Source organism: Hyaena hyaena, unplaced genomic scaffold (genome assembly GCF_003009895.1).
Source record: "Hyaena hyaena isolate Hyena2069 unplaced genomic scaffold, ASM300989v1 scaffold_634, whole genome shotgun sequence".
In the NCBI taxonomy this organism is placed as follows: domain Eukaryota; kingdom Metazoa; phylum Chordata; class Mammalia; order Carnivora; family Hyaenidae; genus Hyaena; species Hyaena hyaena.
The window spans coordinates 1049057-1075727 of record NW_024081267.1 but is presented as its reverse complement, the minus strand read 5'-3'; the positions used below and the strand labels follow the sequence as shown (position 1 = coordinate 1075727).

At 52.8% G+C, this 26671-nt stretch overlaps 1 protein-coding gene across 13 annotated transcripts in view; it reads right to left on the bottom strand.

Moving 5' to 3' along the window:
* Positions 1-26671, bottom strand: part of WNK2 (WNK lysine deficient protein kinase 2) — a 123056-nt gene that overhangs the window by 15478 nt on the left and 80907 nt on the right. For 6 of the 13 annotated variants that reach the window (XR_005525327.1, XR_005525328.1, XM_039216433.1 and 3 more), the window contains 9 exons: positions 16293-17056; positions 15965-16034; positions 14094-14155; positions 13321-14000; positions 11051-11262; positions 10109-10297; positions 9287-9385; positions 3766-3810; positions 2191-2450 (listed from right to left, as the gene is read on the bottom strand). Coding sequence is in view for 11 of the 13 variants with exons in the window: in XM_039216433.1 (XP_039072364.1) it covers positions 2191-2450; positions 3766-3810; positions 9287-9385; positions 10109-10297; positions 11051-11262; positions 13321-14000; positions 14094-14155; positions 15965-16034; positions 16293-17056 (2381 nt within the window). In the remaining 2 variants the exon portion in view is untranslated. Of the gene's footprint in view, positions 1-2190; positions 2451-3170; positions 3259-3765; positions 3811-9286; positions 9386-10108; positions 10298-11050; positions 11263-13320; positions 14001-14093; positions 14156-15964; positions 16035-16292; positions 17057-26671 lie in introns of those variants that run through there. The other 7 variants (XM_039216436.1, XM_039216444.1, XM_039216437.1 and 4 more) reach the window with 7 other exon arrangements.

Sequence of the window (26671 nt, the reverse complement as noted above, 5' to 3'; positions counted from 1 at the left end):
AGGGGTGGGGTGGGGGGAATGGGGAGTTCTTTTCCAATCAGGACAGAGTTTTTTGCAAGATGAAAACATTTTAGAGACCCACGGTGGTGATGGTTGGACAATATTAATGCTTAATGCACTTCAGGTAGCACTTAACAAATGGTTGAGATGGCAGATTTTATGTCAGGTACTTTACAGTTTGAAAATTGGGAAAAATGAATTACTTTTTAAAAACTTTTAAGTATAGTTGACGTAAAATATTAAATTAGTTTTTATATAGTTTTATAAAATTATAGTTTTAATATTAAATATTAAAAGGTATACAACATAATGAATCAAGATCTGTATACATCACGAAATGCTCACCACAATACTGCTGACCATATTCTCTATCTACTTTTCTTTCCCCAAAAGAGTGAAGTTCTGCTGCAGCATGGCTGGGCCTTGTAAACATTTTGCTAAGTGAAATAAGCCAGACAGCAAAGGGCTATATGATTCCACTTATACGAGGTGCCTAGTGTCGTCAAATTCACAGAAAGTAGAATGAAAGTTAACATAGGCTGTAAAACTAGTGGCACCAGAGGTGAGGACTGGAGTTATTTCTTAATGAGTTCTCTCTTTGGGATGATGGAGAAATTTTAGGAATGGATAGTGGTAATGGTCACACACCACTGTGTGTATACTGAATTGAACACTTAAAAATGATTGAAATGGTAAAATCTATGCTATATAGATTTACCACAGTAGAAAAATATTTTAAAAAGTCTTTGTAAGAATCCAAGCCATTAGAACAAGGGGCGTAGTGAGCTGACAGACAGGGCCCGGCCCTGCACAGGTTCTCTGTGCACTGGAGTCCAAGGGGCTGAGCAGAGACTTGCCCACCGGGACTCAGGGGAAAGACCCCACAAGGCTGTCAACTCTGCCACAGGGTAACAGAGAGTGGGTTTGAGGAGTTCGGGCTCTGGAGCTGCTGCTGTCACTCACCACTCACAGGAGAGGGGGAGGCCAGGGCACAGTGTGTGTGGCGGGAATGCAGAGGCAGCCTCGAGCACTTGGGGCATCCGCACGCAAGACTGATTGACAACTGGGACAAAGGGCCAGTCCCAGCAAATTTTAAAGAACCGAAAACACCACAAGTTTGTTCTTTTATCACAGTGCACTTGGGTTAAAAAAAAAAGCAGTAATAAAAAAGGTTATGAGGAAATTAATAACTATATTACTTCAAACCACAGTGGAAATTACAAAATAGTTTAAACTGAGGGATAAAGAAAATGCTGCACAGCAAAACCTTTAGGATGCAGCTAGAATGAGAGGAATTTTTATAGGTTGAATGCTTATATTACTAAACAGGAAAGGCCAGAAACGAATGACCTGCACATCGTAAGAAACTGTCTAGAACCTAAACAGTAGCCCAAACATAGAAGGAAGGAGATGATAAAAGGAGAAACTGATGGTACATAAAGAATACCATCAAAGCCAAAATGACTTCTTTGAGAAGGCTAATAAAATTTATGAACCCCTAAGGATGCGGCACAGGGAGAGGGAGGGGGAGCACATGTGCAGAAATCGCCATCATCAGAAGTGAAAAACAAGACATCCCTGCAAATTGTGAAAATAGGATATTATGAGCAGCTTCATGCCAACTAATTTGGAAGCTTAAGATAGGTATCTACCAAATGTTAGAAAAGCAGGGCTTAACAGAAAGAGAAAAATAGAAAATCCAGTGCACTAAAAGTATCAAAGAAATTGAAGTTGTAAGGAAACTGACCCTCAGGGGATGGAAAAATGTGTGAGAAAGACAGCAAAATGTCAGCCCCAGCATGCAGCCAGGGGCACACTAAAATTCACTGTGCAATTTCCAACACTTCTCTATTTTTTGAAATAAAAAGCCACAGGGGAATCTTCCACACTCCAAACAAGACTCCCAGGCCAATGGGCTCTCCAGGAAACTCTGCTAAACACTGCAGGGAGAAGTAACACAATCTCTCACAGACTCAAGACCGAGAAGGGAATGTGCCTCCAGGGAGGCTGTCAAGTTGGCCCAGCCCTGTCACAGGAACGCATGACACGACAGAGCCCTGGGTGGCCGCTCCTCACTCCACCCCACACAGGCTAGGCGCACCAGAGGTAGCAGTGGACGCCAGGGGCAGTTCCCACCCCATCCCTTCCCCCCCCCCCCGGGGCGGCCTCTGCCCACGGCACCCCACTTACAGCCCGTGCCTCGCCAGTGGCCGGGGACCAGCCCGCTGGGGCCTCCATGCCGTGCAGCCTCTGAGTCTGCTTCAGCTGGTTGAGCGAGGGCTTCAGCGGGGTGGCCCCTACCGTCTTGCTCGTCCACTCGTCCACCAGCTTGTGCAGGTCATCCGTGAAGGTGCCTCTCTTGTTGTTGCTGTTGTTCGCCTGTGCCTGGGCGTGTAAGGTGGGCTGGGGGCCCGGCTCAGGGCCCGGGACCAGGCTGCTGGTGGAGGACCCTGGGGAAGCACACACAGGCCAGGTCGGTGTCACTGCACACAGCGCCACCAGCCAGCTGCAGTCATTCGAACAGTGGTCTTGCTTAGGCCAGGCAACACCTTGCTTCAGGAGATGGTCTGCATTTAGGGGTCCATGTGCCAGTTTTAGACACTTTGGAACATTCTACAGGGGACCAGGCTATGCCAGGCAGCTGGGCCAAAGGACAGGACCCAAGCAGCTGGCAGGCTTGCTCAGCATCCACCCTGTGTCCACACTGCCTAGGACCCCCAGACTCGTATGTGAGGGAGCTCAGAAAACTGGGGGCAGAATCCCAAGGCCTCTGTGTTTGAACACGAGGACTCCAGGGAAACGTGTCAATGCTGTGGGCAGAGCACCCAGCCCACGGCAGCCCCTGTCCACCCAGCGAAGGGAAAATGCTAGCTAGATAGAATTTAAGACACAAAATTGTGCCTCTCCTCACCAGCACATGTAGGGAAGGTACTGCTAAAGGGTACAAACACTCAAAGCCTTCCACTGTGGGCCCCCAAGTTGGGAGCCATCTGTGGGGTGGAGCAGGAACCAGGAGGCCTGGACGCCAAGAAGGCCTGGGGACTGGAGTTCAGCTGTAGCTTGGTGAAGACAACATGCTCACCCACCTCACTGGAAGATTACTTTTAAATGACCAAAATGGGACTTTTTAATTCTTTTTAAATTGTGTCCTCCACCCAACCACAACATACAGTTCCTGGCTAGCAATTCTTCTGCATTAAAAAAACAGCATAATGACCATCTCTTCAAACAAGCCGTTACAAAATGCAGTTACAGTGGCTAGCAATGAAAAAGCACAGACACAAACAGTTAAACATTAGTGATGGAATTTACATACACAGAGCTATTTCTACATGAATGTTTCAGCCAAAAAAGAAAGGAGGAGAAAAATGGTGTAAGGTGAGAGTGGTGGGCGGCCCACGTGGACTGATACCCATTTCATCCCGGCATCTCTCCTCGGGGACACTCATCTTTAGCACTTCAAGGACAAACTCATTCCTACGGTTTTGGAAAAGGAGCCAATTAATGGTTGGTAATGTGTGGACGTTCCGGGCAAGGAGAGTGCGTGTCAACTGACCAGGACACGCAGACTCTAGGAGCTATGGAGACGCGAGGGGGCACCCGCGGGTCGCTTTCCCTCCAGGCCGAGGGAAAGCGGTGCCCTGGGTAGGTGGGCGCGGAGCAGATGCACGCCTGCCCGCTGGCTGCGGAGCCCCCGATGCGCACTAGCCACATGAAAGCCCATGCGATGGAGAGCGGACAAGGGGTAAAAAACCCGATAATTACGACTGCTGTGCTCTTTGCCTAGACAGAGACGCTTCAAGGCAGACCCTGCAAGGGAAGAAGAAACGACACAAGACCACAGGGTTAGGCAGGACAGCACACACGGGGGACAGGCCACCACACTAAGCACAAGTCATCAGTGTGCAAGGAGGAGCAGAGGCCAGCGGTTCAGAGAGGGGACTGGCCACCTGGGCTAACCGGGACGCCCCGAGTCAGTGTGTGGGTTCACGTGAACTTCGCCGAGGGGCAGAGGTGCAGGACCAGGCCCCAAGCTTCAGGTAGAAGTGAGTGTCTCTCAAAGCGTATTCCCAAAAAAAAAAAAAAAGAGAAAAAAAGAACAGAAAAAAAGCAAAGCACACCACTTGGTATTTAAACAAAAGGCTTTTGCAGCCCCGCTGCGGAGTGAGGCAGAAAACCGGCTACGAGTCAGCCCAGAGAGCTCAGTGGAGCCGCCAGCCTGCCTGGCCACTAGGCCCATGGGAGGTTGTTTTCCAAGTGCAAAAAGATACATTGTTTTGTAGGTTTGAGGCCAATCCCAGATCTCAGGTGGCTTCCATGACCGGACTGGTGGTGGACACAGAGGGGGAGGTACAAGGGGACCTGTCTACAGAGGTGGGACTCGGGGCTGGACCTTGCAGTGCGGTGCTGCTGCCTCACCTGGGAGCCCACGTCCACCAGGACAGGGAGAGGCTTGTCATTAGACCACCACTAGGCACCAGGCCCCGCAGTCCCGAAGGCCGTCCGTGGTGTAGGGCACAACCTGATGGTCAGTGCCGACCTGGAGGGCAGACGAGCTGGCCCTTCAGGGAGCCAGGCAGGCACAACGGGATGGCCAAGGATGGCTCAGGAGTCCCCAAGGTCACTCAGCAAGGCTGCGCTAGCAGACGGTCTGTGCTCCCGCCCCAGCCTCTCAACAGAGCAGGACACTCCCTGAGGGTGCGCTGCACCCTTGCCGGGGAAGGTAAGACGCCGCTGTGTGTGACGAGAGCGCAAAGGTCAGCCCAGGCTCTGGCTGAGTTGTTCTCATTTTAGTTTGTCCTGTGTGCTCAGAGGCTGATGCCTCTGCGGGGAGAGGGAGGGGATGTTCTGGTGAGGTCTGCCGTGTGCAAGTGAAAACGAAAAGGCTGGGCAGGAGCGGTCTGGGCCAGTCGTCCCCTCGTAGCAGCGGTGAAGGGCCTTTGCCAGTCTGCGTCCTGACACGGAACCCTGCTGCGGGCACAGGGCCCTCTGGGGGCTCCACAGCACGAGGGAGCGAGGATCCCAGGCTCTGGGACTGTGCGGGCACCAGGTAAGGCACAGACTTCCCCGTCTGGATCCGGTGGTTGCAATCCCCTCTGGGTCTCTGCAGCCCCAGGACATGGGCTCGGTGGGCCGGCCACGTCCCCACGTGCCATCCTCATGCCGGGAGCATTCAGGCAGCCACAGGAGCTGCCTGCTGGGAACCTCCGGAGGAAGGAAGCCTGGGCCTGTGATCAGGGCCCCAGACCTCATCGGGGACCCAGGGCCAGGGCCATCGGCCACCAGATACCAGGCTCAGAACCGGAGAGCAACACTGGCCCACAGAAGTCTCCACGTCCTCACTGGACACCACCCACAGTGTCCAGGGCACAGACTCCCTGCCCTCAAGGTGAACCTTTAAACAAAAACCCGACTGGATTCGGCGCCCTTCACACCAGAGTCACACCAGCCAGTACAGTGCAGAGCTGCGGCCAAGCATGGGCCATAGGTCTGATGACCTCACTCACACCACAGCCCTGTCCATCCTTGGGGGGGTCCCCTGAGTCTCCCCCCCAGTGCCTGCGCCTTGCCCTTGAAGCCCACCACACAGATGGCTGATGGATGCGCCTCCACCCAGCCCTGCTCACTCCCCCTCCATCAGGCCACAAGGCAGTGAGAGTGCTGGGGACACAGGGGGCCCACAGGAGACCCACAGGGGGCATGAGGGCAGGTCTCCCCTCCCTGCAGGACTACTGTCCTCAGTCAAGGCTTGGGAAGAGGCGGCTTTGAGGCCCCAGAACTACTTGGGGAAGCTTCCAGGTGGTCAGGGGTGGAAGTGGAGAGCCACATGGCCTTCCCCAGCTGTTGGGAGAACATTCTCCCAGGCTTTGAATGGGCAACACACATGCAAAGCCGGGGATGACCCATGTCCTGCTCTCATGCCACACACATCTACAGGAGTCCCGAGTACCCATCCTGCAGGGCCGGGCATCTCATGCAGTCCCCAGGCCTCGTTAAGGAAAGCACGCCCCCACCCTCCCAGGGCATGGATCACCAGCCCCAGCAGCATCCACACCCTCGCCTGGCTGCCAGGCAGATGCCTCAAATCAAGTGTATCTGCCACGGACAGATCGCTTAAGAAGTGGGCCGGGCCCAGTGGCCGTCATCATACTTGCTGTTTACCACAGTGTTCCAACCACCTGTGGAGTTTCAGGGTCAGTGGCCTCCCTCCCTGCTCCATGACAGAGGAATGCCTCCGACTCATGGGTCTCCCCCTGGACCAGCGCCATTAGACACTTGAATCTGGCACCGGAAACAAAATGAGCAAACAGCACCAAACTGCCACTCAGGGTTTCTTTGGAATGAGCCACCAAGTCCTCACACTGCTGAGCAGAGTGCCAAAACTTGTCCATGAGGCATGAAATGGGACACGTCCTGGCTCTGCCCTGCCCTGGGGTGACTGCCCCAGGGACAGCCCAGCCTGGGAGGCCTCCATGGGTGCCCTTTCCTACCTGAAGGCCCTCTCCCACACCCCTGCAGCGGGCCCCCACAGGGAGGGTGAGGGCAGGGCCTGGCCAGTGGCAGGCCTACTCGGGGGTCCCAGAGACAGACTTGCTGTGGCATGGACGACAGGCTGATAGACACATGAGAACAAAACAAAGCAGACCCCCATAACTGCGCGGAGAGGCCCCAGAAGTATAGGCACCTGCATCCAGTCAGGGGGGCTGGAGCCAGAGGGAAGGAGGCCCACGGTCTGACAGCAGCTTCCGACCCCCAGACGCTTCTGCGACCCAGCCGCAGCCCCTAAATCCCAAAACACGCTCCCTAAGTTTCCCCCAAACCTTCCATTGGCCACAAGGAGGGGTCTGTGCCCAGGGCTTCACCCTGTCTGTGCTGCCGCGGACCCTTCCCTCCCAGCAGTGGGCTTGTCCCATCCCAGGCGGCGCCCAGGATTCACCGTCTGCACGCTCTCCCTCCCGGGCCTGAACACCGTTCCCACAAGGGGTTCCCTCCTGGTCACCTGCAGCTGCTTTTGACTCCACCCCTGCTCGTCTCTGACCCAGCCTGGATGCCCTCGTGGTCTCTGAGCGTCACACAATTGGGGACCTTCTTTCTGTACTTCAGAACTTAACACAGATTTTGTTTTCCTAGAGCCTGATCTGTTCGGTGCAAGGCCACAAACAGAAAACCTCTAGACTTCGTCTCTTCCTGCAGGCCAGGCCAGCTGAGCGCAGAGGTGCAGCACACTGCGGCTGGCCTGGATTCCGGAGACCAGGACCCCAGAGCAGGCCCCCCACTCAGGGTCTTCCCGCAGCCCTGCACCTCACACCTCCTCTCTGCCACCTCTCAGCCCCCAGGGCCGTGGCCGGGCTCGAACTTTCCTCCAGGTTTTCACAGGTGCCTGCAGTCTCCTCAGGCCTCCAAGCTCCCTCGTCACCCAGGGAACCAGCCAGCTTGGCGGACAGCAGGGCACTGGGCACGGATGGGTGAGTCTTCATATGCACCCAGGGCCAGGGCCCATGGGGGCCACACGCGGCCAGAACAACGAAGAGCTCAGTCCAGGCGTGACTGCAGAGGGTGGTTATGAAAACAGCAACGCCAGTGGGCCCACAGCATCAGAGAAGACGAGGCCTGACCAGCTGGCACACACTACCACCTAAAATCAGCCCTGCCCAGGCCAGGAGTCCCATCTGCCACAAGCCATTTCCTCTTAGCCACAGCGACCGAAATAAAACCTAAGCCATTTGTCCCTGCCCTGCCTCCCAATTCTTTTTATCTTGGAATAATAATAGTAAAACAAATGAAAACCCTTAAAAACGAATGCAGAACCACGTGGGCACAAACATGGAGTGGTGGTGACCTTAGAGAAGCATGTGGCACCTTGACCGCTCACACCAGGGGACCCCAGGGAAAGCATCACCTGCTCTAACCTGCTTCCCGTGCCTGACCCGAGTGTTCCCAGCAGTGCCACGGTCAGCCGGGTGACCGGGAGATGCCTGGGGAGCCAGGCGCCCTCACCCCACATCCCAGGAGACAGCCACGCACACTGGGACAGAAGAGAGCCAGCGAATGATGCAGGGAGTGGGATGTGCTTGGACCTTGCTCCCCCCTTCCCACCCCCCCCCCCACCAGCTCAAAGCCAACCAGCAGCTCAGGTGGGGCACCTGTTAGTAGACAGTCCCTGGGAATCTCTGGGAGGTTCTATGCCTCAGCCCTGTCCTGCCTGGAGGAGGGTGACATGGCCCCTCTGATGGGGACAGATGCCCACTGTGGACGTGGCCTCAGGTCCCAACAAACACAATGTATCTTTATTGTACCAGCAAAAAGCCACGTGCCCCAAACCAGCATTTCCAACCCAATTGATAGAAACCTTAATTTTTGTGTTCAAAAACAAAAAAACCTGAAAACCCCATAGTTTTGGATTCATTTTCCAGTTGTTCTGAGGGATGAAGTAATTCTGGATGGCCCTGAGCAGGTACACCCTTCCCGGACGGGAGTTCTGGGTGCCAGCAGGGTGTCCCAGAAGCCCGGGGGCCGGGGCGGGGGGGAGGCCAGGATGGAGGTTTGGGTGAGCAGAGCCCTGAGGAGAGGGCACCGCAAGTGAAGTGCTCCAGCTAGAGACCAGAAGGGGCCGGGCCAGAGAGACAGCCATTGGCAGAGGACGGGGCTTTCCGGGGACACTGAGGGGTGCCCGAGGTGACTGGAGGGAGGGGCAGGCCGTCCGAGCTGGAGGGCCTTTCTCTCAGCCTTTCCACATGCAGGGCACGGGGCTGGGGCAGCGGTGTCGCGGGCCTCGTACAGAAGTACACCCGCCAGTGACCTAGAACTGTCTCAGCTCACTGCATGCATGTCTTCAGAATCCAGACACGTGTGAAACACACCATGCGTCTAGAGAAGGCCAGGGTTGTCTTTTTGTTGTTACTGGAACTGGGGACAGCGGACGTATATATGCACCACAATCGCAACAGAAATAAAACTACGTCCAACGTAAAAAATTAAGAAGTTAAACAAGTGAAGAGAAAAATGCAGAGCGCTTTGGGGGTCTGGGGGGCCGGGCGCCCGAGGCCAGGAGTGGGCAAGCGGCCGCACATGCTTTTAGTGCCGGGCATGAGCCGAGGGCATGCACTGGCGCTTTCTGGGGCCAGGAGGCTGGGTGTGGGCAGGGCTCTGTGTTAGATATTAAGTAGGTGACTTCAGTGGGGAGGGGGAGGCAGCCTACAGAATGTATGGAAGGCAATGAAGACAGGGAGGGGCGGGGAGAAACCAAGGGCCAGGAGGTGATAAAATACAAAGAACAAATACAGACAGATGGACACAGACACGGGTCCACTGAGGAATCGAGCGCGAGGTTTGCTACTAGACTTATAGGTCAGTCTCTCAGACGTTGGGTGGTAAACCGGCCAGCCTGCAAGTGAATATAGAGGGAAGAAAACAGAGAGACAGGCATCAAGTACAGTCTCTGGGATTCCTGCTACACACCACCAGCCACATCAGCCTCGTCACTTAGCATCCACGGCTCCGCCTAGCCCAGCCCGGAGGACCACAGCCGCCGACCACGCAATGGAAAGGAGGCACCGCTGCAGCACGAGAGAGGCGGACCCTGGGAAGGCGTGCGGGGCGGGCAGGGGCTGGGCGCCGGCAGCGGTCACCGCGACTTCTCTGGACAGAGTGGTGGGGACGGAGCCCCTCCTTGCGCGGCTGCTGCACCCGCGGCCGAGGTGACGAGCATTTCCTCCTCAGGGCAGACTCCCAGCTCGGGGCGGGGGAAGGGGGGTGGGGGGGAGCCACGCCCTCCCCCCCTTCCCTCTCCCCCCCCCCCCCGGCCATCCCTTCTGACGGGAGGCCCCATGCGTGGCGGGGACGGGGCGGGGCAGCCGGGAACCGCCGCAGAGCGCGCACCCCACGCGTGACCAGGTGGTCCCGGCCCGGCTCTGGCAGAGCACGCCTCCCGCGGAGCCTTGCACATCGCGCCCCGGGGACGGGTGGGCTGCCCACTGTCCCACTGTTGTCCCTCAAAGGCTGCCTCTACGGCCCCTTCCGAGAGGCTGCGGGCATCACGCCCCCGACACCCTGGGGTGGGGGGCCTGGGCAGCTAGCGCATGCTCCGAGAGGGGCAAGCGGGAATCACCTGGGCCGCGCGCTCCGCCTCCGTCAGCGGCTAAGCCGGCGCAGATGTCTGCGGACAGGGAGGCCCGCACGGAGCACGGCTGCTGGGTCTGCACTGCCTTCCCGCACGGGTCTGAAGCCGCTTCGGGCCCCGCCCTGGCTTGGGCAGGGTCCTTAGCAGGAGGGGCTCTGCTGCAGTCTGACAAGTGACCTGGGAGGGTGGGGGGATAAGGGGTGACAGGCACAGTGAGGCGCTGCGGGTCAGACCAGCCAGCGCGGGGTGCATCTGTCCTCCCTGCTCGTTGCTGGGTGACCTTGGGGAAGCCGAGTCCCTGCAGGCAGTGGGCACGTGGCCTGGTCACCTGAGCGCGGGCGTCAGGAAGGTCAGAGAAGACAACCACAGTCCCCAGCGGTCGCCAGCGCCGTGCAAGGCCCAGGGCGCATCTGCAGAGGCGCACCCTGGCTCAGGAGGCCTGTACGACCTGCTCACCCTAACCAGTTTCTGCTCAGCTCTAGGAACCATCCTGGAATTCGTGTGATTTGGGTAACTCTTGCAGTTCACGGACACGCCCCCTGCAGATTATCCGTGACACCGAGCGGGCCGGCTGGCTTCCCACCTGACACACGCCCGGGATCCCAGCTCGCTGGGTTTCCGGCGCACCCTCAGTGCCCGGGCGTCCTCCCCCCTCCCCCCTCCCCGAAAGGCAGCTCCCCTACCCCGACTTTAGCAGGTGACCAGTGCCAGAGAAATGGCCGGAGGACGCCGCCCCCGGCAGCCGAGGGCCCCGGAGCAGCCCGGGCACTCCCTCACGGTGGGCACGCCGACCCCGGCCCTTCACACCTGCGAAGGCTCCCCCGCTGCAGGGAAAGGGGATCCGAGAACTGCTCTTCTAGGTGCGGGCACCTGCCTCCCGCCTGCCCCTCCCGGGTCCCGGCCCAGCCCACCGGCAGGGAGGACACAGACCTGTGCTGGAGGCCACGACCTTGAGCTGCTGCACCAGCGGGTTGAGCAGCTTCCCCGCCTTCAGCTTGCTCCTGCTCTTCCTCCTGCGGCCCGCAGGAGGGGCCGTGTGGAAGAGGCCCAGGCTGGGGGGCAGGGGCTTGCCCAGACGGCGGTACAGGGCCTCGATCTCCTGCTTCTGCTGGCTCTGCAGCTCCGAGATCTCCCTCAGGTGCCTGCGGGAGGGGAGGGCGGGCGATGGGCGCCCTGCTCGGATCCCGCACGCGGCCCGTCCAGGAGCGCGCGCAGCAGCGGCGGCGGGAGGGGCGGGGCGGCGGGGCGCTCGGGCAGACGGACCACGTGGAGGAGATGGGGGCACTGAGGACTTCCGGTCTCCGTCAGGACCGAGGGGGCCCCACTGGGGGTCTCCTGCGTGAACACCCCCGGTACCACCGAAGGGTACGAGCAAGAGACCAAGGGGACTCGAGTGTTTAGGTGGCTGGACTCGTGACGCTGCCACCTTGAGTGGCTGAGGAGCAGGGTATGAACAACTCCCCATGTTTATGCTCCTAGTACAGACCCTACACAGAAGCCCAGGGGAAGAGAAAACACTCGGCGCTCAGAACTGAGAGGCTGCCTCGGCCCTTCGGGCAAATAAATGTCACTTCCTCTGAGCCAGAGGGGTAGTGGGGGTGGGAATCCTGGAGAGGCATCACAGAGGAGAGGATGCCCACGTGAGCAAGGGTGGGGGCTCTCAGTGCAGACACCACCCCCCCCTGCATACACAGGTGCGAAGCTGCCACGAAGACACAGGTGCAGTTACTGGCTACAGGCGAGAGAAGTTTCTAGAACAAGCCAGAGAAGGACCCTCCCTTGGGGACCCGCTGGCCCACCCCCAGCCACTGCTCACTTGTCCAGTCACCCGCCTGCAACTCTGGGCCTGATGCCAGCCCCTCAGACGTCTCATGGGCCTGGCTGCCCTGGCCGGGGGGCCCAGCCCCTCAGCCACACCCCTGACCCGTCGTCTGCCACGTGGCTGGACAACAGGGAGCAAACTCTGATTTCACCTCTTATCTTCAATTCCTGCCAGACCTCAGAAAGCTGACCCTAACCAGCTAAGTGCTGGTGCATCAAGTTAGCTTCTGAAGGGGTGATATTTTGAGGTGAAACTGCTGAAGGGCAGAGGAATGATTCCGGAGGACCCCCCTGGTCCCAGGATCCTGCCCCAGGTTCTACAGCAGGTGCCTCAAAGCTCAGGGCCCCTCCCCAGGCAAGAGCCTAGACTTGTCATCCGATTTCCCTTGCTCAGACTATCCAAATTCCCCTCTTGCATGAACCTCGCGAACTTACCCCACCCCCACCCCAGGCCCAGGTCTCCTCCTCCCCACCCATACACAGCTCCTCTCAGAGAGGGCAGTTGCCTCTTGGTTCCCCTTATTCCTTTTTTTTTTTTTTTATGTTTTTTATTTATTTCTGAGAGAGAGAGAGAAAGGCCGCGCGAGCAGGGGAGGGTCAGAGAGAGAGGGAGACACAGAATCCGAAACAGGCTCCAGGCTCTGAGCTGTCAGCACAGAGCCCGACGCAGGGCTCGAACCCACGAACCATGTGATCATGAGATCATGACCTGAGCCGAAGTCGGGCGCTTAACCAACTGAGCTACCCAGGCGGCCCAATGGTTCCCCTTATTCCTGTGGCCCGCAGGCCCCCAGGGTGACCACCCCCAGGTAAGTGTGTGCAGAGAAGACCCCCCACACACCCTGCAAGGACATCCCATCCCTGGACCAGGCACCTCCGTGTGTGCCTCCAAATCCAGTGGCCGCTGAGGGGACCTGAGTACTCAGCTGTCAGGCAGGTCCCCTATGTCTGGGCCTGACTCAGTGGCTGCGGCAAGTGGGGGAAGGATAAGCCAGGGGGGGGTGCAGGTGGGAGGAGTGTGAGGGGCCAAGGCGGGCTGGGGCCCGGGGCAGTAGAGTGAGGTGGGGCGGGTCGGTGGGGGGGTGGGCGGGGCCAGGGCAGGTGAGGGTAACCTGTCGCCCTCCCTCCCCAGGGCCTGCACAGCCCAGCAGAAGGAATAACGAGATGGCAGAGGCCTGTGAGGCTCTTCCCTCCAGCATGTGCCACTTCTGCGCGGCGTCCCCAACATAGTGGAGCAAGTGAGACTTGCTGGGGGAGACAGCGAGCCCAGTGGGAGCCCGCGCAGGAGACCGGGTCGTAGCACAGGCAGCCCCTCCCCCCCCAGCACGAGCGCGCGACACCTCCCTGAGCCGCCCCAGCGCCTGCTTCTCCGGACCTACTTCTCCCGCAGACTCTGCAGCTCCTTCCTGATGTCGGCGTCCTCGATCTCCGAGTCGTTGTCGCTGCTGATGTAGGACGACTGGGAGTGGAAGGAGGTGACGCTGATGGTGGGCACCTTCACACCCACCCTGCCGGGCGTCTCCGGGCCCGGAGAGCCGGCCCGTGAAGACCTGTGCAGGAAGGCGGTGGCCTTCTTCACGAAGTCGCTGGCCACGCCGCCACCGCTGGGCAGGGAGGCGTGCTTCTGCACCGGGGGCCGCCTGCGCGGACACTCGTCCCCAGAGTCGCTGGACACCGGCTCGCCCACGCCGACCTCAATGGAGGAGGCCGTCTGCGCCCGCCGCACGGCCAGCTTCACGTCGGGGCTGTGGGGGGCCTCCTCCAGGTACACGTCCGGCGGCGCCGAGTACCGCAGGCTGTGGGGGGGGCCCAGGGTCCACTCGTCCTGCGTGCTGACCACCGAGAACCGGCCCACGGTTGTGGCTGGTGAGCTGCCCTCCTGCTGCCCTGGACGCTTCTGGGGGGACCCGGAGGCCAGAGTGCCCTGCGTCTGCAGGTGGCTGGCCTGGCTGGCCTCCGTCAGTGTCCCCAGTGTGGGCTTGGCCGGGGGTTCCCCCGGGACCCCACTGCTCCGGTCTGCGGGCTCCAGGAGTGCAGGGAAGGCAGAAGCGGGGGCATCCTGGACAAGGAGCGGAAAGGAGAAGTTTCCAGCACATACCAGCAGAGAGGAAACCCTGCCAACCAGCCAGGCGCCTGGGAGACCACTCCTTACCTGGGGGGCACTTGGTGCCGTGGGCAAACCTGAGGCTATCTCTTGGCTCAAAGACGACTCTGCTGTAGGAACGTCAAACTCGTTACTCGGTCCGCGGGGAGGACAAGGGCCGGCGTCGGTGCCCTCCAGCCGAGTCAGGTCAGTGGAAGGGCAGCCGCCCAGGGAAGGGGGGCTGCACAGTGTGTGCTCAGCAGCGAGGCAAACTACAAATACTCCAGCATGTCCTGACCCCATTTCTTCTTAGGAGACACCCAATAACTTGGGGAAGGGAGGGGGGGTCAGCCTGACCCTTCTCAGGGCCCTGCAGGCACCTGCTCCAGAACCTGGGGTACTGCCCCACCCTCTGCACACCCAATAGCCGTCACCTGTGCCACCTGTCACTTCTAATACCCAGCAGTGCCACTCTGTGTCACAGGTCATCTCTGCACATCTGATGTCACCACCATCTCACCTGTCATCTCTATGCACCTGACGGCCTCCCTGTCAAATCCGATGATAAAAGGGTCTCATGAGGTCCTGCATCAACAGGGCCAGTTCTTAACCCTGGCTCAGCGTCTAGGGCAGGCGCCGGTCATCTGAAGCTATCCCAGCTTCCCCATCTACGGAGCGCGGACGTGGCGCAGTATTTCTGACCCCCTTTCCCAGGCCCGCCAAGCAGCAGAGCAGAAGGGGCTGGGACCCGCGCCTGGCAGAAGCCAGCCGTGGGGCAGGCAGAGGTGTGTCAGCCCACAGCCAGGCTGGCGTGCTTGGCGCAAGGGTGAGAGCCTCTGGCAAGGTTTGAGGGGCTGTTGCTGTGCGGGTTCCTGGGGAGACCCAGGCCCAAATGTCATACACCCCTAGCCCACAGGTAGCGCCTTACGCCCCCCACGTCCCTGCGGTGGGGGGTCTACCCTCTCTTTGCGCACCTCTAGGCACGGGATCGCTCTACGCCCCCCCCCCATTTCCAGACTGCTCTGACCTCCAGAAACGCTTCCCATGTTTCCTTCGAGCTCCCCCCACACGCTCTGCACTCTGGGAGGAGTGGACTTGGGAGTGGCTACAGCATCTGAAGTCCGATGCCACAGAAGGGACCCACGGTACACTTCACGTGCAGAGGTCCGAAGAGGGGGTGGCCCTCAGGGACAGCGTCTTACTTTCTCCCCCAGAGCGCTCCTACTTCATCGCCTGACCCTCCGTTTCCCAGGTAAACTCGTGCTACGGCTTCTGACCCCGTGCCAGCTGTCCCCATTCCTCGGCAGTGTGACACCTATGAATGTGGCATCCGGGGACCCAGCAGGCCACTGGCCTCACCTGCCGCTGACACAAACCCAGGGTCCTGCCAGAGGGTCAGCCTTGGTTTACCTTGCGGAGCTCCGGAGGAACCCCACCTTAGAAGGGGAGACTGAGGCCCTCAGGCTGACACAGGTGTCGGGGTAATGACATGGGAACCACAGCCAGAGTTGCCAGAGACACGCAGCACCCAGGCCCCCGGGAGGAAGCCCCACGCAGGCACTTGCTGGCCCCAGACGGCAGCTGCCATAGACCTGTTGGAAGCTCTCAGCCCCAGCCCTGCACTCTACCAAATCAAGCTCCCGCATCTTGTGACCTGAAGAACACGGGGCTCAGGGGTGCCTGCCAGAGCGCGTGGAGGGCACTGGGCAGCCGGACAGTCCCTGATCCCATCCTGACACCCAGCTATCTCCATAAAGGCCTTTCTCACCTTGGGGCGGGAGTACACAGTGTGTTAGAACACAGTGGGCTTTAACTAACGCAGAGCAACAGGCTCCCGTGAGGCCTGAGTCCCACCCAAGATGCCACAGGGATGAAGGGTAGAGATGCAGGCTGCATCGCGAAAGCACTGAGGGTCTGGCGGGTGACCTGGGGCTCATTACCTGTCATTGGCGAGGACCCAGCCTGCTCCAGTGTGGCCCCCAGCCCGGGGGCTGTTTCGGACTTTCCCAGCTGGTGGAAGGAAGGGAAAGAGTCCTAAGTCCCTCCTGCGGATGTGCGGAGCGCCCTGCGGATCCCTGTGTGAACGCTGGGCTCCTCCCCAGGCTTCCCTGACCCGGGCCTGTCCCGGCCCTACACACACTCCCCAAGCCCCAAATTAACCACTTCTGTAAACACGTGGGTGGGCCTCTGAGTGCGCGGCGGCCAGGGCCGAGTGAGGCAGGTTTGTGTGCCTGAGGCGCTCGCCACCCCGGTGGGGCCAGGACTTACCACAGGCTGGGACTCCAGGGTCAAGTGTTGGTCCCCCGCCTCCACAGGGGTCCCGGCCGAGGCTGAGGAGGTGGGCACGTGCTCCTGGTAGAGCAGAGTTCGAAGCTTCTCATCTAGGCTCTTGATGGTGCTGTCCACAAAGCCCACCCGGGGGGGGGGGCCCTCCCCATCTGACTCCAAGGCCGAGGGTGGCTGGGGGGCCGCGGTGGGTCCCAGTGGGGGGCTGGGGAGCTGGGGGGTGGCCAGGCTGATGGCCCCCACCGCAGGGGGCAACGGGGGTAGGGACTGCCCCATGGTAGGCTGAGGGGTCCCACTGGGGGCGCTGGGTGCAGGGGCCGGAGCCCGCGAGGGCTCACCCTGGGCTGCAGCCTCCCTGGCTGAGGTGGGCTCTCTCAAACCTGAGGGGTAGCGGGGGGCCTCCCGAGGTGGGGCACAAGGCCCCCCGCCGGCACCCAGGGGCTGTGCAGAAAGCTGGGTGTCTTGAGTCTCTGCCAGTGGCTGGGGGGTCTTGTGCTCACTGGCCATCCCCTGAGAGGTCCCTGGGCCCCCCGCCGGCACAGCAGTCCCCACTGTGGGCTCTGGCTTGGGGCTGGCGGCTGCGGCCACGTCCTGGGGCGGAGCAGTCATGGGAGGGGAAGATGGCGGCAAAGGGGCTGGTGCACCACCAGGGGCGTCCCTGGGGCCTGCTTGGCTCAGATGCTGTGGACTGGCTGGGAAGCCGGACTTTTCCTTTAAGGACAGCTGGTCTTTACAGGGTGCGGTGTCTAGAAGAAACAGGAAACGTGCCTCTGTACCAGCCTACTCTGCTCCCATTCGCCTGGCACATCCCTGGCCACAGAGACGCCTTCTACGACCTGCAGAGCCCGCACGCTGGTCTCGCCTCTTCTCCAGTGCACCTTCCAAGGTCTCGCAGCAGCCAAGTTTCTCCCCTCAGGCCCCTGCCCCAGCAGTGCCCCCTCCGCCGCCCCAGCACCCCCCCCTTCCCTCCTGGTTTTCAGGGGCACTCAGCCCTCAAATGCGCTGGAGAAGGCTGGGGGGGTGGGCATGAAAACAAGGCTCCAGTATCCTTCCCACCGGCCATTCCACAAACTCGTAAAATGAACTTATGAAAGCAGTGTCTATGCAGTGAGCCCCACACACTCCGCTGCCCCAGAGGGAGCAGGCACCTCCCACGAACAGACTGATAAGGTCAGAAGCAAGCAACACTGTGTCCTCGGGAAAGGGGTTGTGAGGGAGGAGCCCTGGGAGCCAGGCGAGGGATCCGGCTCCGGCCCAGGGCCTCCCAGCGCTTCGTGTCCTGTTTCCCCAACTGACTTCTCCTTTGAACCTACTTTTCTTTACTTAAAACGGCATCAAACTCAAATGAAAAGCTCACAGAAGTACCAACATTCACATCTGGTTTCTTCATAGCACTGCCACGCAAACACGTGCTCTGAATAGCACAGCTTAATTCTGCCTCACTTCGAACACTGTATCAGCAGACCCGTTTACTCCTTCCTGCCTGGCTTCTCTGTCGCCACTTTATCTGCGAGATGTGCCCACAATGCGGGTCTGTATAGTTTCACTCCCCGACAACTCCCGCACCATTGTGTGCTGCTTTGCACTAGCACACGAGCATGAACACGCCACCGCACATCTGCTGGGCCTAGCCCCCAGATGGGGCTGCCGGGTCACAGGGGCCTCAGCCACTAGGAGCCGCTAACCAGCTTCCCTGCACACGTGTGCGGGTTCCCTCCCAGCAGCCTCTGTGCTGCCACCCTCCAAGTCATCATGGGACTGTGACAGGACCTAATGTGGTTTTGTTTGTTGAGAGAGCGAGGGTGTGAGCTGGGGAGAGAATCCCAAACAGGCTCCGTGTTGTCAGCACAGAGCCCGACGTGGGGCTCGATCCCAAAACCATGAGATTATGACCTGAGCTGGAATCAGGAGTCTGATGCTTCATGGACTGAGCCCCCCAGATACCCCTTGCTGAAGCAGGCTTCATGCCCAGTGCTAGTTCAACACGAGGTTTGAACTCACAGCCCTGAGATCAAGACCTGAACTGAGATCAGGATTTGGATGCTTGGGTGCCTGGGTGGCTCAGTTGGTTAAGACCCACTCTTGGTTTCAACTTAGGTCATGATCTCATGGTTTGTGAGTCGGAGCCCTGCGTCAGGCTCATGCTAGCAGTGAAGAGCCTGCTTGGCATTCTCTCTCTCTGCACTCACAAGCTCTCTATTTCAAACAAATAAACTAAAAAAGAAACAAAAAAAAAGTGGGATGCTTAAGCCACCTAGGCCCCCCTCCCTTTTTGTTTTAAAAACGATCCTGTCATCACCACTTAGCAGTCAGACCATTCCTGTCAATCAAGATGTGGGTGTACCTCTGGGTGCTTTTATTCCATTGTTCAGTGTACCCTGTTCCAGTACCACAGTGTTTCCATAGTTGTGGGTTTACATAATTAGTCCTGGTACTCAACAGAACAGTTTCCTTCCTCTATAGAATATCTTGGTTTTTCCCCACCTTTGCATTCCCACAAATAGCATATAGTCAACTTGTCAGTACCTATTAAAATATCAGAATTTTAACTGAGACCACAATGAATCTATATATCCATTTAGGGAAAAGTAATGTGTTTACAATATTGAGTCTTCTAATCCATGAACATGGTATATGTCTTTTAATTCATTTCTTAAGTTTCTCTCAGTCTTTTATTAAAAGTCTGAAGTATAAAGGACTTTATTAGAATCATCTCTATGTGATGTTTGGTATTATTATGTAAATACAAATGGGAAATTTAATAAATTTCTATTTTCCAACTATTGCTGGTATAGAAAAATTGATCTTATATCCAGTTACTTAACTAAACTCCCTTAATTTTAATATTTTCATAAATTTTAATTTCCATGTATATAGGCACTTTGTCAACAAATAGCTTATTTCTTCCTTTCAAATCCTTATATGTTTTTAAAATAATTATTTAAGTGTCATTAAACAGAGGTAAAAGTGAAATTATATTATTACTGCAAAAAAACCAAACACATGATAACTTCTACCTCAGAGTGGGAAAAGTTTCAGCAAACATATTCCTTGGAAGGAATTATAATTTGACCTAAAACAATAATTTTATAGCAAGGGCTTCTTAGTAAAAGATTGTTATCTTGTTCTGTCCAAATGTTTAATAAAAAAAATGTTAAAAAATTACCTCTTATAGAACACCAACATAGAATTCATTGAAAAATCAGAATAATCACTCAGCTCTGAGCATCTATTATGTGGCATTCATTATCTATGTAATTCCACTTGAAGAGTGGTTACTATTAGAATTGAAAATAGAAGGAAGCCTACCTTAAGTTGGTACCAAGTCAAGCCAAAATTTTCTTTGGAAAACCTTGTTTTGAGATGAATGACATTTTTAAAAATGAAAATAAAGCTACTGTACCATTGCCATAACCTCCATAAATATTTACAAAAGGTAGACAGGGACCCGGCTCTTGAACTTAGTTGCAGACTGAAATCACCTAAAGGAGCAAAAGACAACACTGGATCCCTCTGCAGAAATTCAGAGGCAGACTTCTCCAATCCTTCTGCTTTTCTAGTATACATTTTTCCCTTTCTCCTCTTCCTCACCCTTGCTCCATGCCTCTCTCCTTCTCTTCCTTCCTGATAGCACGCCCCAACACTGCACCAAGACCTCCAGTACGAGATGCAAATAGGTGGTGATAATTGGTATCTGTTTTCTATCTCAAAAGAAAGCATTCAACAGATCACTATTAGAAATACCATGGGGCACCTGGGTGGCTCAGTTGGTTAAGCACCAACTTTGGCTCAGGTCATGATCTCATGGTTCATGAGTTCGAGCCCCACATCAGGATCTGTGCTGACAGCTCAGAACCTGAAGCCTGCTTTGGATTCTGTCTCCCTCTCTCTCTCTGCCCCTCCCCCAATCACAGTGTCTCTGTCTCTTAAAACTAAATAAACTTTAAAAAATCATTAAAAAAAAATACTTGCGTTGGGGCGCCTGGGTGGCTCTGTTGAAAGTCCGACTATGGCTCTGGTCATGATCCCACAGTTCCTGAATTTGAGCCCTGCATCGGGCTCTGTGCTGACAGCTCAGAGCCTGGAGCTGCTTCAGATTCTGTCTCCCCCTCTCTCTGCCCCTCCCGTTTGTACTCTCAAAAAATAAACATTAAAAAAAATTTTTTTTTAAGTATTTTTTTTTTAACTTTTTAATGTTTTATTTATTTCTAGGGGAGAGAGAGAGAGAGAGAGAGAGAGAGACAGCGTGAGCAGGGGAGGGTCAGAGAGAGTGTGATTCATATTCTGAAATAGGCTCCAGGCTCTGAGCTGGCAGTCTGCACAGAGCCCGACGCTGGGCTCGAACCCACGAACCGCGAGATCATGACCTAAGCGAAAGTCGGATGCTTAACCGACTAAGCCACCCAGGCACCCCTAAAAAATTTTTTTGAATACTTGCTGTTGTTTTAAAATATTCTTTGTTAATTAAACTAATTCACTTTTATACTTCTCTTATTATTTAAAATCATTAACAGACTTTGAATCTCATGAAATGCTTTCTTCCATCTATTGAGATGATCACATGCTGTTTTTTTTTTTTGTTTTTGTTTTTTATTTCTAGGAGAGAGAGAGAGAGAGACAGCGTGAGCAGGGGAGGGTCAGAGAGAGGGAGATACAGACTCTGAAATAGGCTCCAGGCTCTGAGCTGGCAGTCAGCACAGAGCCCGACGCAGGGCTCGAACCCACGAACCGCGAGATCATGACCCAAGCGAAAGTCGGACGCTTAACCGACTAAGCCACCCAGGCGCCCCTGATCACATGCTTCTTAATCCGTGCCTCTGGCAGCCACCATTCCACTCTCTGGTTTTATGAATTTTCTTTTTCCCCCCAAGACATCATAGAGTATTTGTCTTTATCCCTCTGGCTTATTTCACTTAGCCTGATGTCCTCCATGTTTATTCATGTTGTCACAAATGGCAGGATTTCCTTGGTTTTATGGGTGAGTAGTATTCCGTTGTATATATTTACATTTTCTTTATTCATTCAACTATTAACGCTTAGCTTGCTTCTGTATCTTGGCTACTGTGAATAATGTTGCAGTGAACACGGGGGTACAGCTATGTTTTCAAGATAAGGATTTCATTTCTTCAGATCTATACCTAGAAGTGGAATTGGGAGATCAAATGGCAGTTCTATTTTTCATTTTTTTTTGGAACCTCCATATAGTTTGAAACTCCATATAGTTTTCTATAATGGCTTTACCAGTTTGTATTCCCACCAACAATATACAGGGTTCTCTTCTCCTCACTCCTTGCCAACTTGTGTTATCTATGGTCTTTTTGAAAAAAGCCATTCTGAAAGGTGTAAAATGATATCTCATTGTGGTTTTGATTTGCATGTCCCTGATGATGAGTGATGCTGGGCACCTTTTCACATGTCTGCTGGCAACTTGTAGGATTTCCTTGAAAATACATCTATTCAGATTCCTTGCCCATTTTTAAGTGTTTATTTTTGAGAGAGAGTGCGAGCATGTCAGGGAAGGGCAGAGAGAGGGAGAGAGACAGAAAAGATCTGAAGTAAGCTCTGCGCAGACAGCAGAGAACCTGATGTGGGGTTCAAACTCATGAGCCTTGAGACCATAACCAAAATTCAAGTCAGATGCTTAACTGATGAAGCCACTCAAGTGCCCCTCTTTGCCCATTAAAAAGATTTTTTTAAGTTTATCTATTTATTTTTGAGAGACAGAGAGAGCGAATGGGGGAGAGGCAGAGAAAGAATCCCAAGCAGGCCCCGTACTGTCAGCACAAAGCCCAATGCAGGGTTCAAACTCGAACCGTGAGATCATGACCTGAGCTGAAACCAAGAGTCGGAGGCTTAACCGACTGAACCATCCAGGCGCCCTTGCCCATTTTTAATTGGATTACTTGAGGGATCTTTTGTTTTTGCTATTGAGCTGTGTGAATTACTTACCTATTTTAGATATCAGCCCCTTATCAGATATATGATTTGCAACTGTTTTCTCTCTTTTTATAAGATGCCTTCTCATTTTGATTCTTTTACTGTGCAAAAGCTTCTTAGGTTGGTGTTATCCCGCTTATGATTTTGCTTTTGCTGCTTGTGTTTTTAGTGTCTTATCCAATGTCAAGGAGCTTTCTTCCTGCTTTCTTCAAGGAGTTTAATGGTATCGGATCTTATAGGTCTTTAGTCCATTTTGAGTTAATTTTTGTAACTGGTATGAGACGAAGGTCCAATTTCATTCTTCTACACGTGGATATCGGTTTTCCAGAACCATTTACTGAAAAGGCCATCCTTTCCCCATTGTGTGTACTTGGCACCTTTGTCATAGATTAGCTGATCATATGTGCATGGGTACAGTTGATCATATGTGACTAGTGACTGTTACTTAGTCTGTGTCTGTTTTTATGTCAGTACCATACTGTTTTGACTACTAAAGGTCTATTTTGATTACTAAAGTTGTTTTGAGTACTGAAGTTTAAAATTAGGAAGTGAGATGCCTCCAGTTCTGTCATCTCAAGACCGCTTTGGCTACTTGGGGTCTTCTGTTATTCCATATAAATTTTAGGGTTGTTTATTCTATTTCTGTGAAAATGCCATTGGAACTCTGATAGGGATTGCATTGTACTTATAGATGGCTTTGCATACTATGAATATTTAACAATATTAATCCTTCCAATCCAAGAACATGAGATGCCTTTCCATTTGTTTCAATGTCTCATAGTTTTCAGTATATAGGTCTTTCATCTCCCTGGTGAAACGTAAATTGTTTTTGATGTTACTGTAAATGGAGTTGCTTTTTCTTTTTTTTCTTTTCTTTTTTTTTTTAGTTTGCTTACTTTGAGAGAGAAAGTGTGTGAGAGCAGGGGAGGGGCAAAGAAAGAGGAAGAGAGAGAAACCTAAGCAGGCTCTGCGCTGTCAGCACAGAGCTCAACTTGGGGCTTTAACTCACAAACTGTGAAATCATGACCTGAGCTGAAACCAGAAGTCAGATGCTTAAACAACTGAGCCACCCAGGTGCCCCAGGATTGCTTCCTTATTTTATCTTTCAGATAGTCTATCATTAGTACATAGAAATGCAACTGAATTTTTTTTTTAATATTTTTATTTTATTTATAGGAGAGAGAGAGACAGCGTGAGCAGGGGAGGGTCAGAGAGAGAGGGAGTCACAGACTCTGAAATAGGCTCCAGGCTCTGAGCTGACAGCACAGAGCCCGACGCGGGGCTCGAACCCACGAACCGCGAGATCATGACCTAAGCGAAAGTCGGACGCTTAACCGACTAAGCCACCCAGGCGCCCCGAAATGCAACTGAATTTTGCATGTTGATTTTGTATCCGGCAACTTCACTGAATTAATATTCTAACAGGGTTTTGATGGGAGTCTTTAAGGGTTTCTATATATAAGATTATGTCATCTGCAGACACAGCTTTTTCTCCTCTCTCATTTAGATGTCATTTGTTTCTTTTTCTTGCCTAATTGCTCTGGTTCGAACTTCCAGGACAATGTTAAATAGAAGTGGGGAGTAGGCACCCTTCTCTTGTTCCTAACCTAAGAGGAAAGGCTTCATGTTTTTACCAGTGAGTATGTTAGCTGCTGGCTTGTCCTATATGACCTTTATTATGTTGACATACATCCTTTTAATATTAATTTTCATAACGAAAGGATTTTCTTAAAAGCTTTTTCTGCATCTGAGATGATCCTATGGCTTTACCCTTCATCCTGATGTGACGCATTGCACTTATGATTTGCTTACGCGGAACCACCCTTGTCAAGTCTCAGGAGTAAGTCCCAGATGATTACAGTTATAATTCTTTTAATGTGCTGTTGAATTCAGTTTGCTACTATTTTGCTGAGAATTTTTGCATGTACACTCATCAAGGATACTGGCCTATAATTTTCTTGTGGTATCCTTGTCTGGCTTTGGCATCAGGGTCATGCTGACTTGTAAAATGAGTTTGGAAGTGTTCTCTCTTCATTACTTTTTGAGAAATCTGAAAAGGATTTGTGTTAATTCTTCTTTAAATGTCTGGTAGACTTCACCAGTGGTCTGGACTTTTGTTGGGAGAGTTTTGATTATTTAATCTCCTAACAACTACAGATCCATTCAGGTTTTCTATTTTTACATGACTCAATCTTTGTAGGTTGTGTGAGTCTAGGAGTTTATCCTTATATTTTTTCTAGGTTATCCAACATACTGGCATGTAATTGCTCATGGTAGTGTCTCATGGTTCTCTGTATCACTATGGAATCGGTTGTTTTGATGTCTCATCTTTCAATTCTAATTGAGCCCCCCTTTTTTTTAGTCTAGATAAAGGCATGTCCATTTTGTTTACCTTTTCACAAAAAGCTTGCTCTTCATTTCATTTATATTTTGTTGTTTTTCTGGCCCATTTATTCCTGCTCTCATCTTTATTGTTTCCTTCCTTTTGCTAACTTTGGGCTTAGTTTGTTTTTCTTTTTATAATTCTTGGAGGTATGAAGTTAAGTTGTTTGAGACCTTTCTTGTTTCTCAATGTAGACTTTATCACTATAAACTTTCATCTTAAAACTGCTTTTGCTGCATCCCATGTTTTGGTATGTTACATTTCCTTATTCATTTGTCTCAGGTATTTTTTTATTTCTCTTTTGATTTCTTCTCTGAGCCATCGGTTATTCTGAAGTATTTTGTTTAGTTTTCATGTATTTGTGCATTTTCCTGCTCCCCTCCTATTACCAATCTCTAGCTTCATACAATGTAGTCAAAAAAGACAACGTGACCAGTCCTCTTAAATTTGTTAAGACTGGTTTCATGATCTTCCAAATGATCCTGGAGAATCTTTCATGTGCATTGATAAGAATGTGTGTTCTGCTCCTATTCAAGGGGGAGGGGGAGAGGTGGGGAGCAGGTTTTCTGAGCATGTCTATTAAGTCCATTTGTTTTACTACAGTGTCATTCCAGTCAGTAATTCCTTATTGACTTTCTGTCCCATCTATCCATTATTGAAAGTGAGGTATTTAAAAGTCTATATTGTTTAGATCTTTTGAGTGGAAAACTTAATGCATTTACATGTAAAGTAATTACTGATAAGTAAAGACTTCCTATTGTCATCTTGTTAATTTTTTCTGGCTGCTTTGTAGTTTCTTTATTCTTTTCTTCCTCTCATGCCACCTTCCTCTGTGATTTGATGATTTTTCATAAAAGTATGCTTTGCTTCCTTTGTTTTGCATATTAAAGCTATTTGTGATAACATGAGCCTTACATTAAAAATATAGTTATAAATAACAGTCTATTTTAATCTGATAACTTCAGCTACATACCAAAACTCTACACTTCTACTTCAAAAAAATGCATTTAATGTTCTGGTGACACAATAGTCATCTTTTTTATATTGTGTACCCATTAGAAATTACTGTAACTAAAGTTATTTTCAATGCATTTGACTTTTAACAAATAATTTATACACAACCATCATATTCTGGATGACCATATGCTTACTATTACCAGTAAGTTTTTTACTTTCATGTGTTTTCATGTTATTAATTAGGATCCTTTCATTTCAGCTTGAAGAACTCTCTTTAGCATTTCTGGTTTGTCAGGTCTAGTGGTGCTGAACTCCCTCAGCTTTTGTCTGAGAAAGTGTTTTTTGCAGTATTCTTAACTGTCAAGTACTTTTTTACTTTCAGAACTCCAAATATATTATTCCATTCTCTCCTGGCCTGCAAGGCTTCTGCAGAGAAAACTGCTGAAAGCCTTCTGAGTATTCACCTGTTTGAAATGAAGTGGGTGTTTTTTCTCTCTCTTGCTGTTTTCAAAATTCTCTGTCTTGATTTCTGATAGTTTAATGTGTCTTGGTGAAGTCTTCTTTGGGTTGAATCTGTTTGGGGACCTGTGAGATTCATGTGCTGAGATGTATGTATCTCTTTTTTTTTTTTTTTAAATATTTTTATTTATTTCTAGGAGAGAGAGAGAGACAGCGTGAGCAGGGGAGGGTCAGAGAGAGAGGGAGACACAGACTCTGAAATAGGCTCCAGGCTCTGAGCTGGCAGTCAGCACAGAGCCCGATGCGGGGCTCGAACCCACGAACCGCGAGATCGTGACCTAAGTGAAAGTCGGACGCTTAACCGACTAAGCCACCCAGGCGCCCAAGATGTATGTATCTCTTGCTAGATTTGAGAATTTCTTAAATAAGCTTTCTGGCCTTTCTTTCTCTTCTTCTGGGACTCCCACAATGCAGATAGTAGTTGCTTGATAGTGCCCCCAAATTCACATAGGCTTTTTTCACTTTTTTCTTTTTCCTTTCTTTTTTCTCCTATGACTAGTTGATTTTTTTAATTTTTTTTTTTTTTTTTTATTTCTAGGAGAGAGAGAGAGAGAGGCAGCGTGAG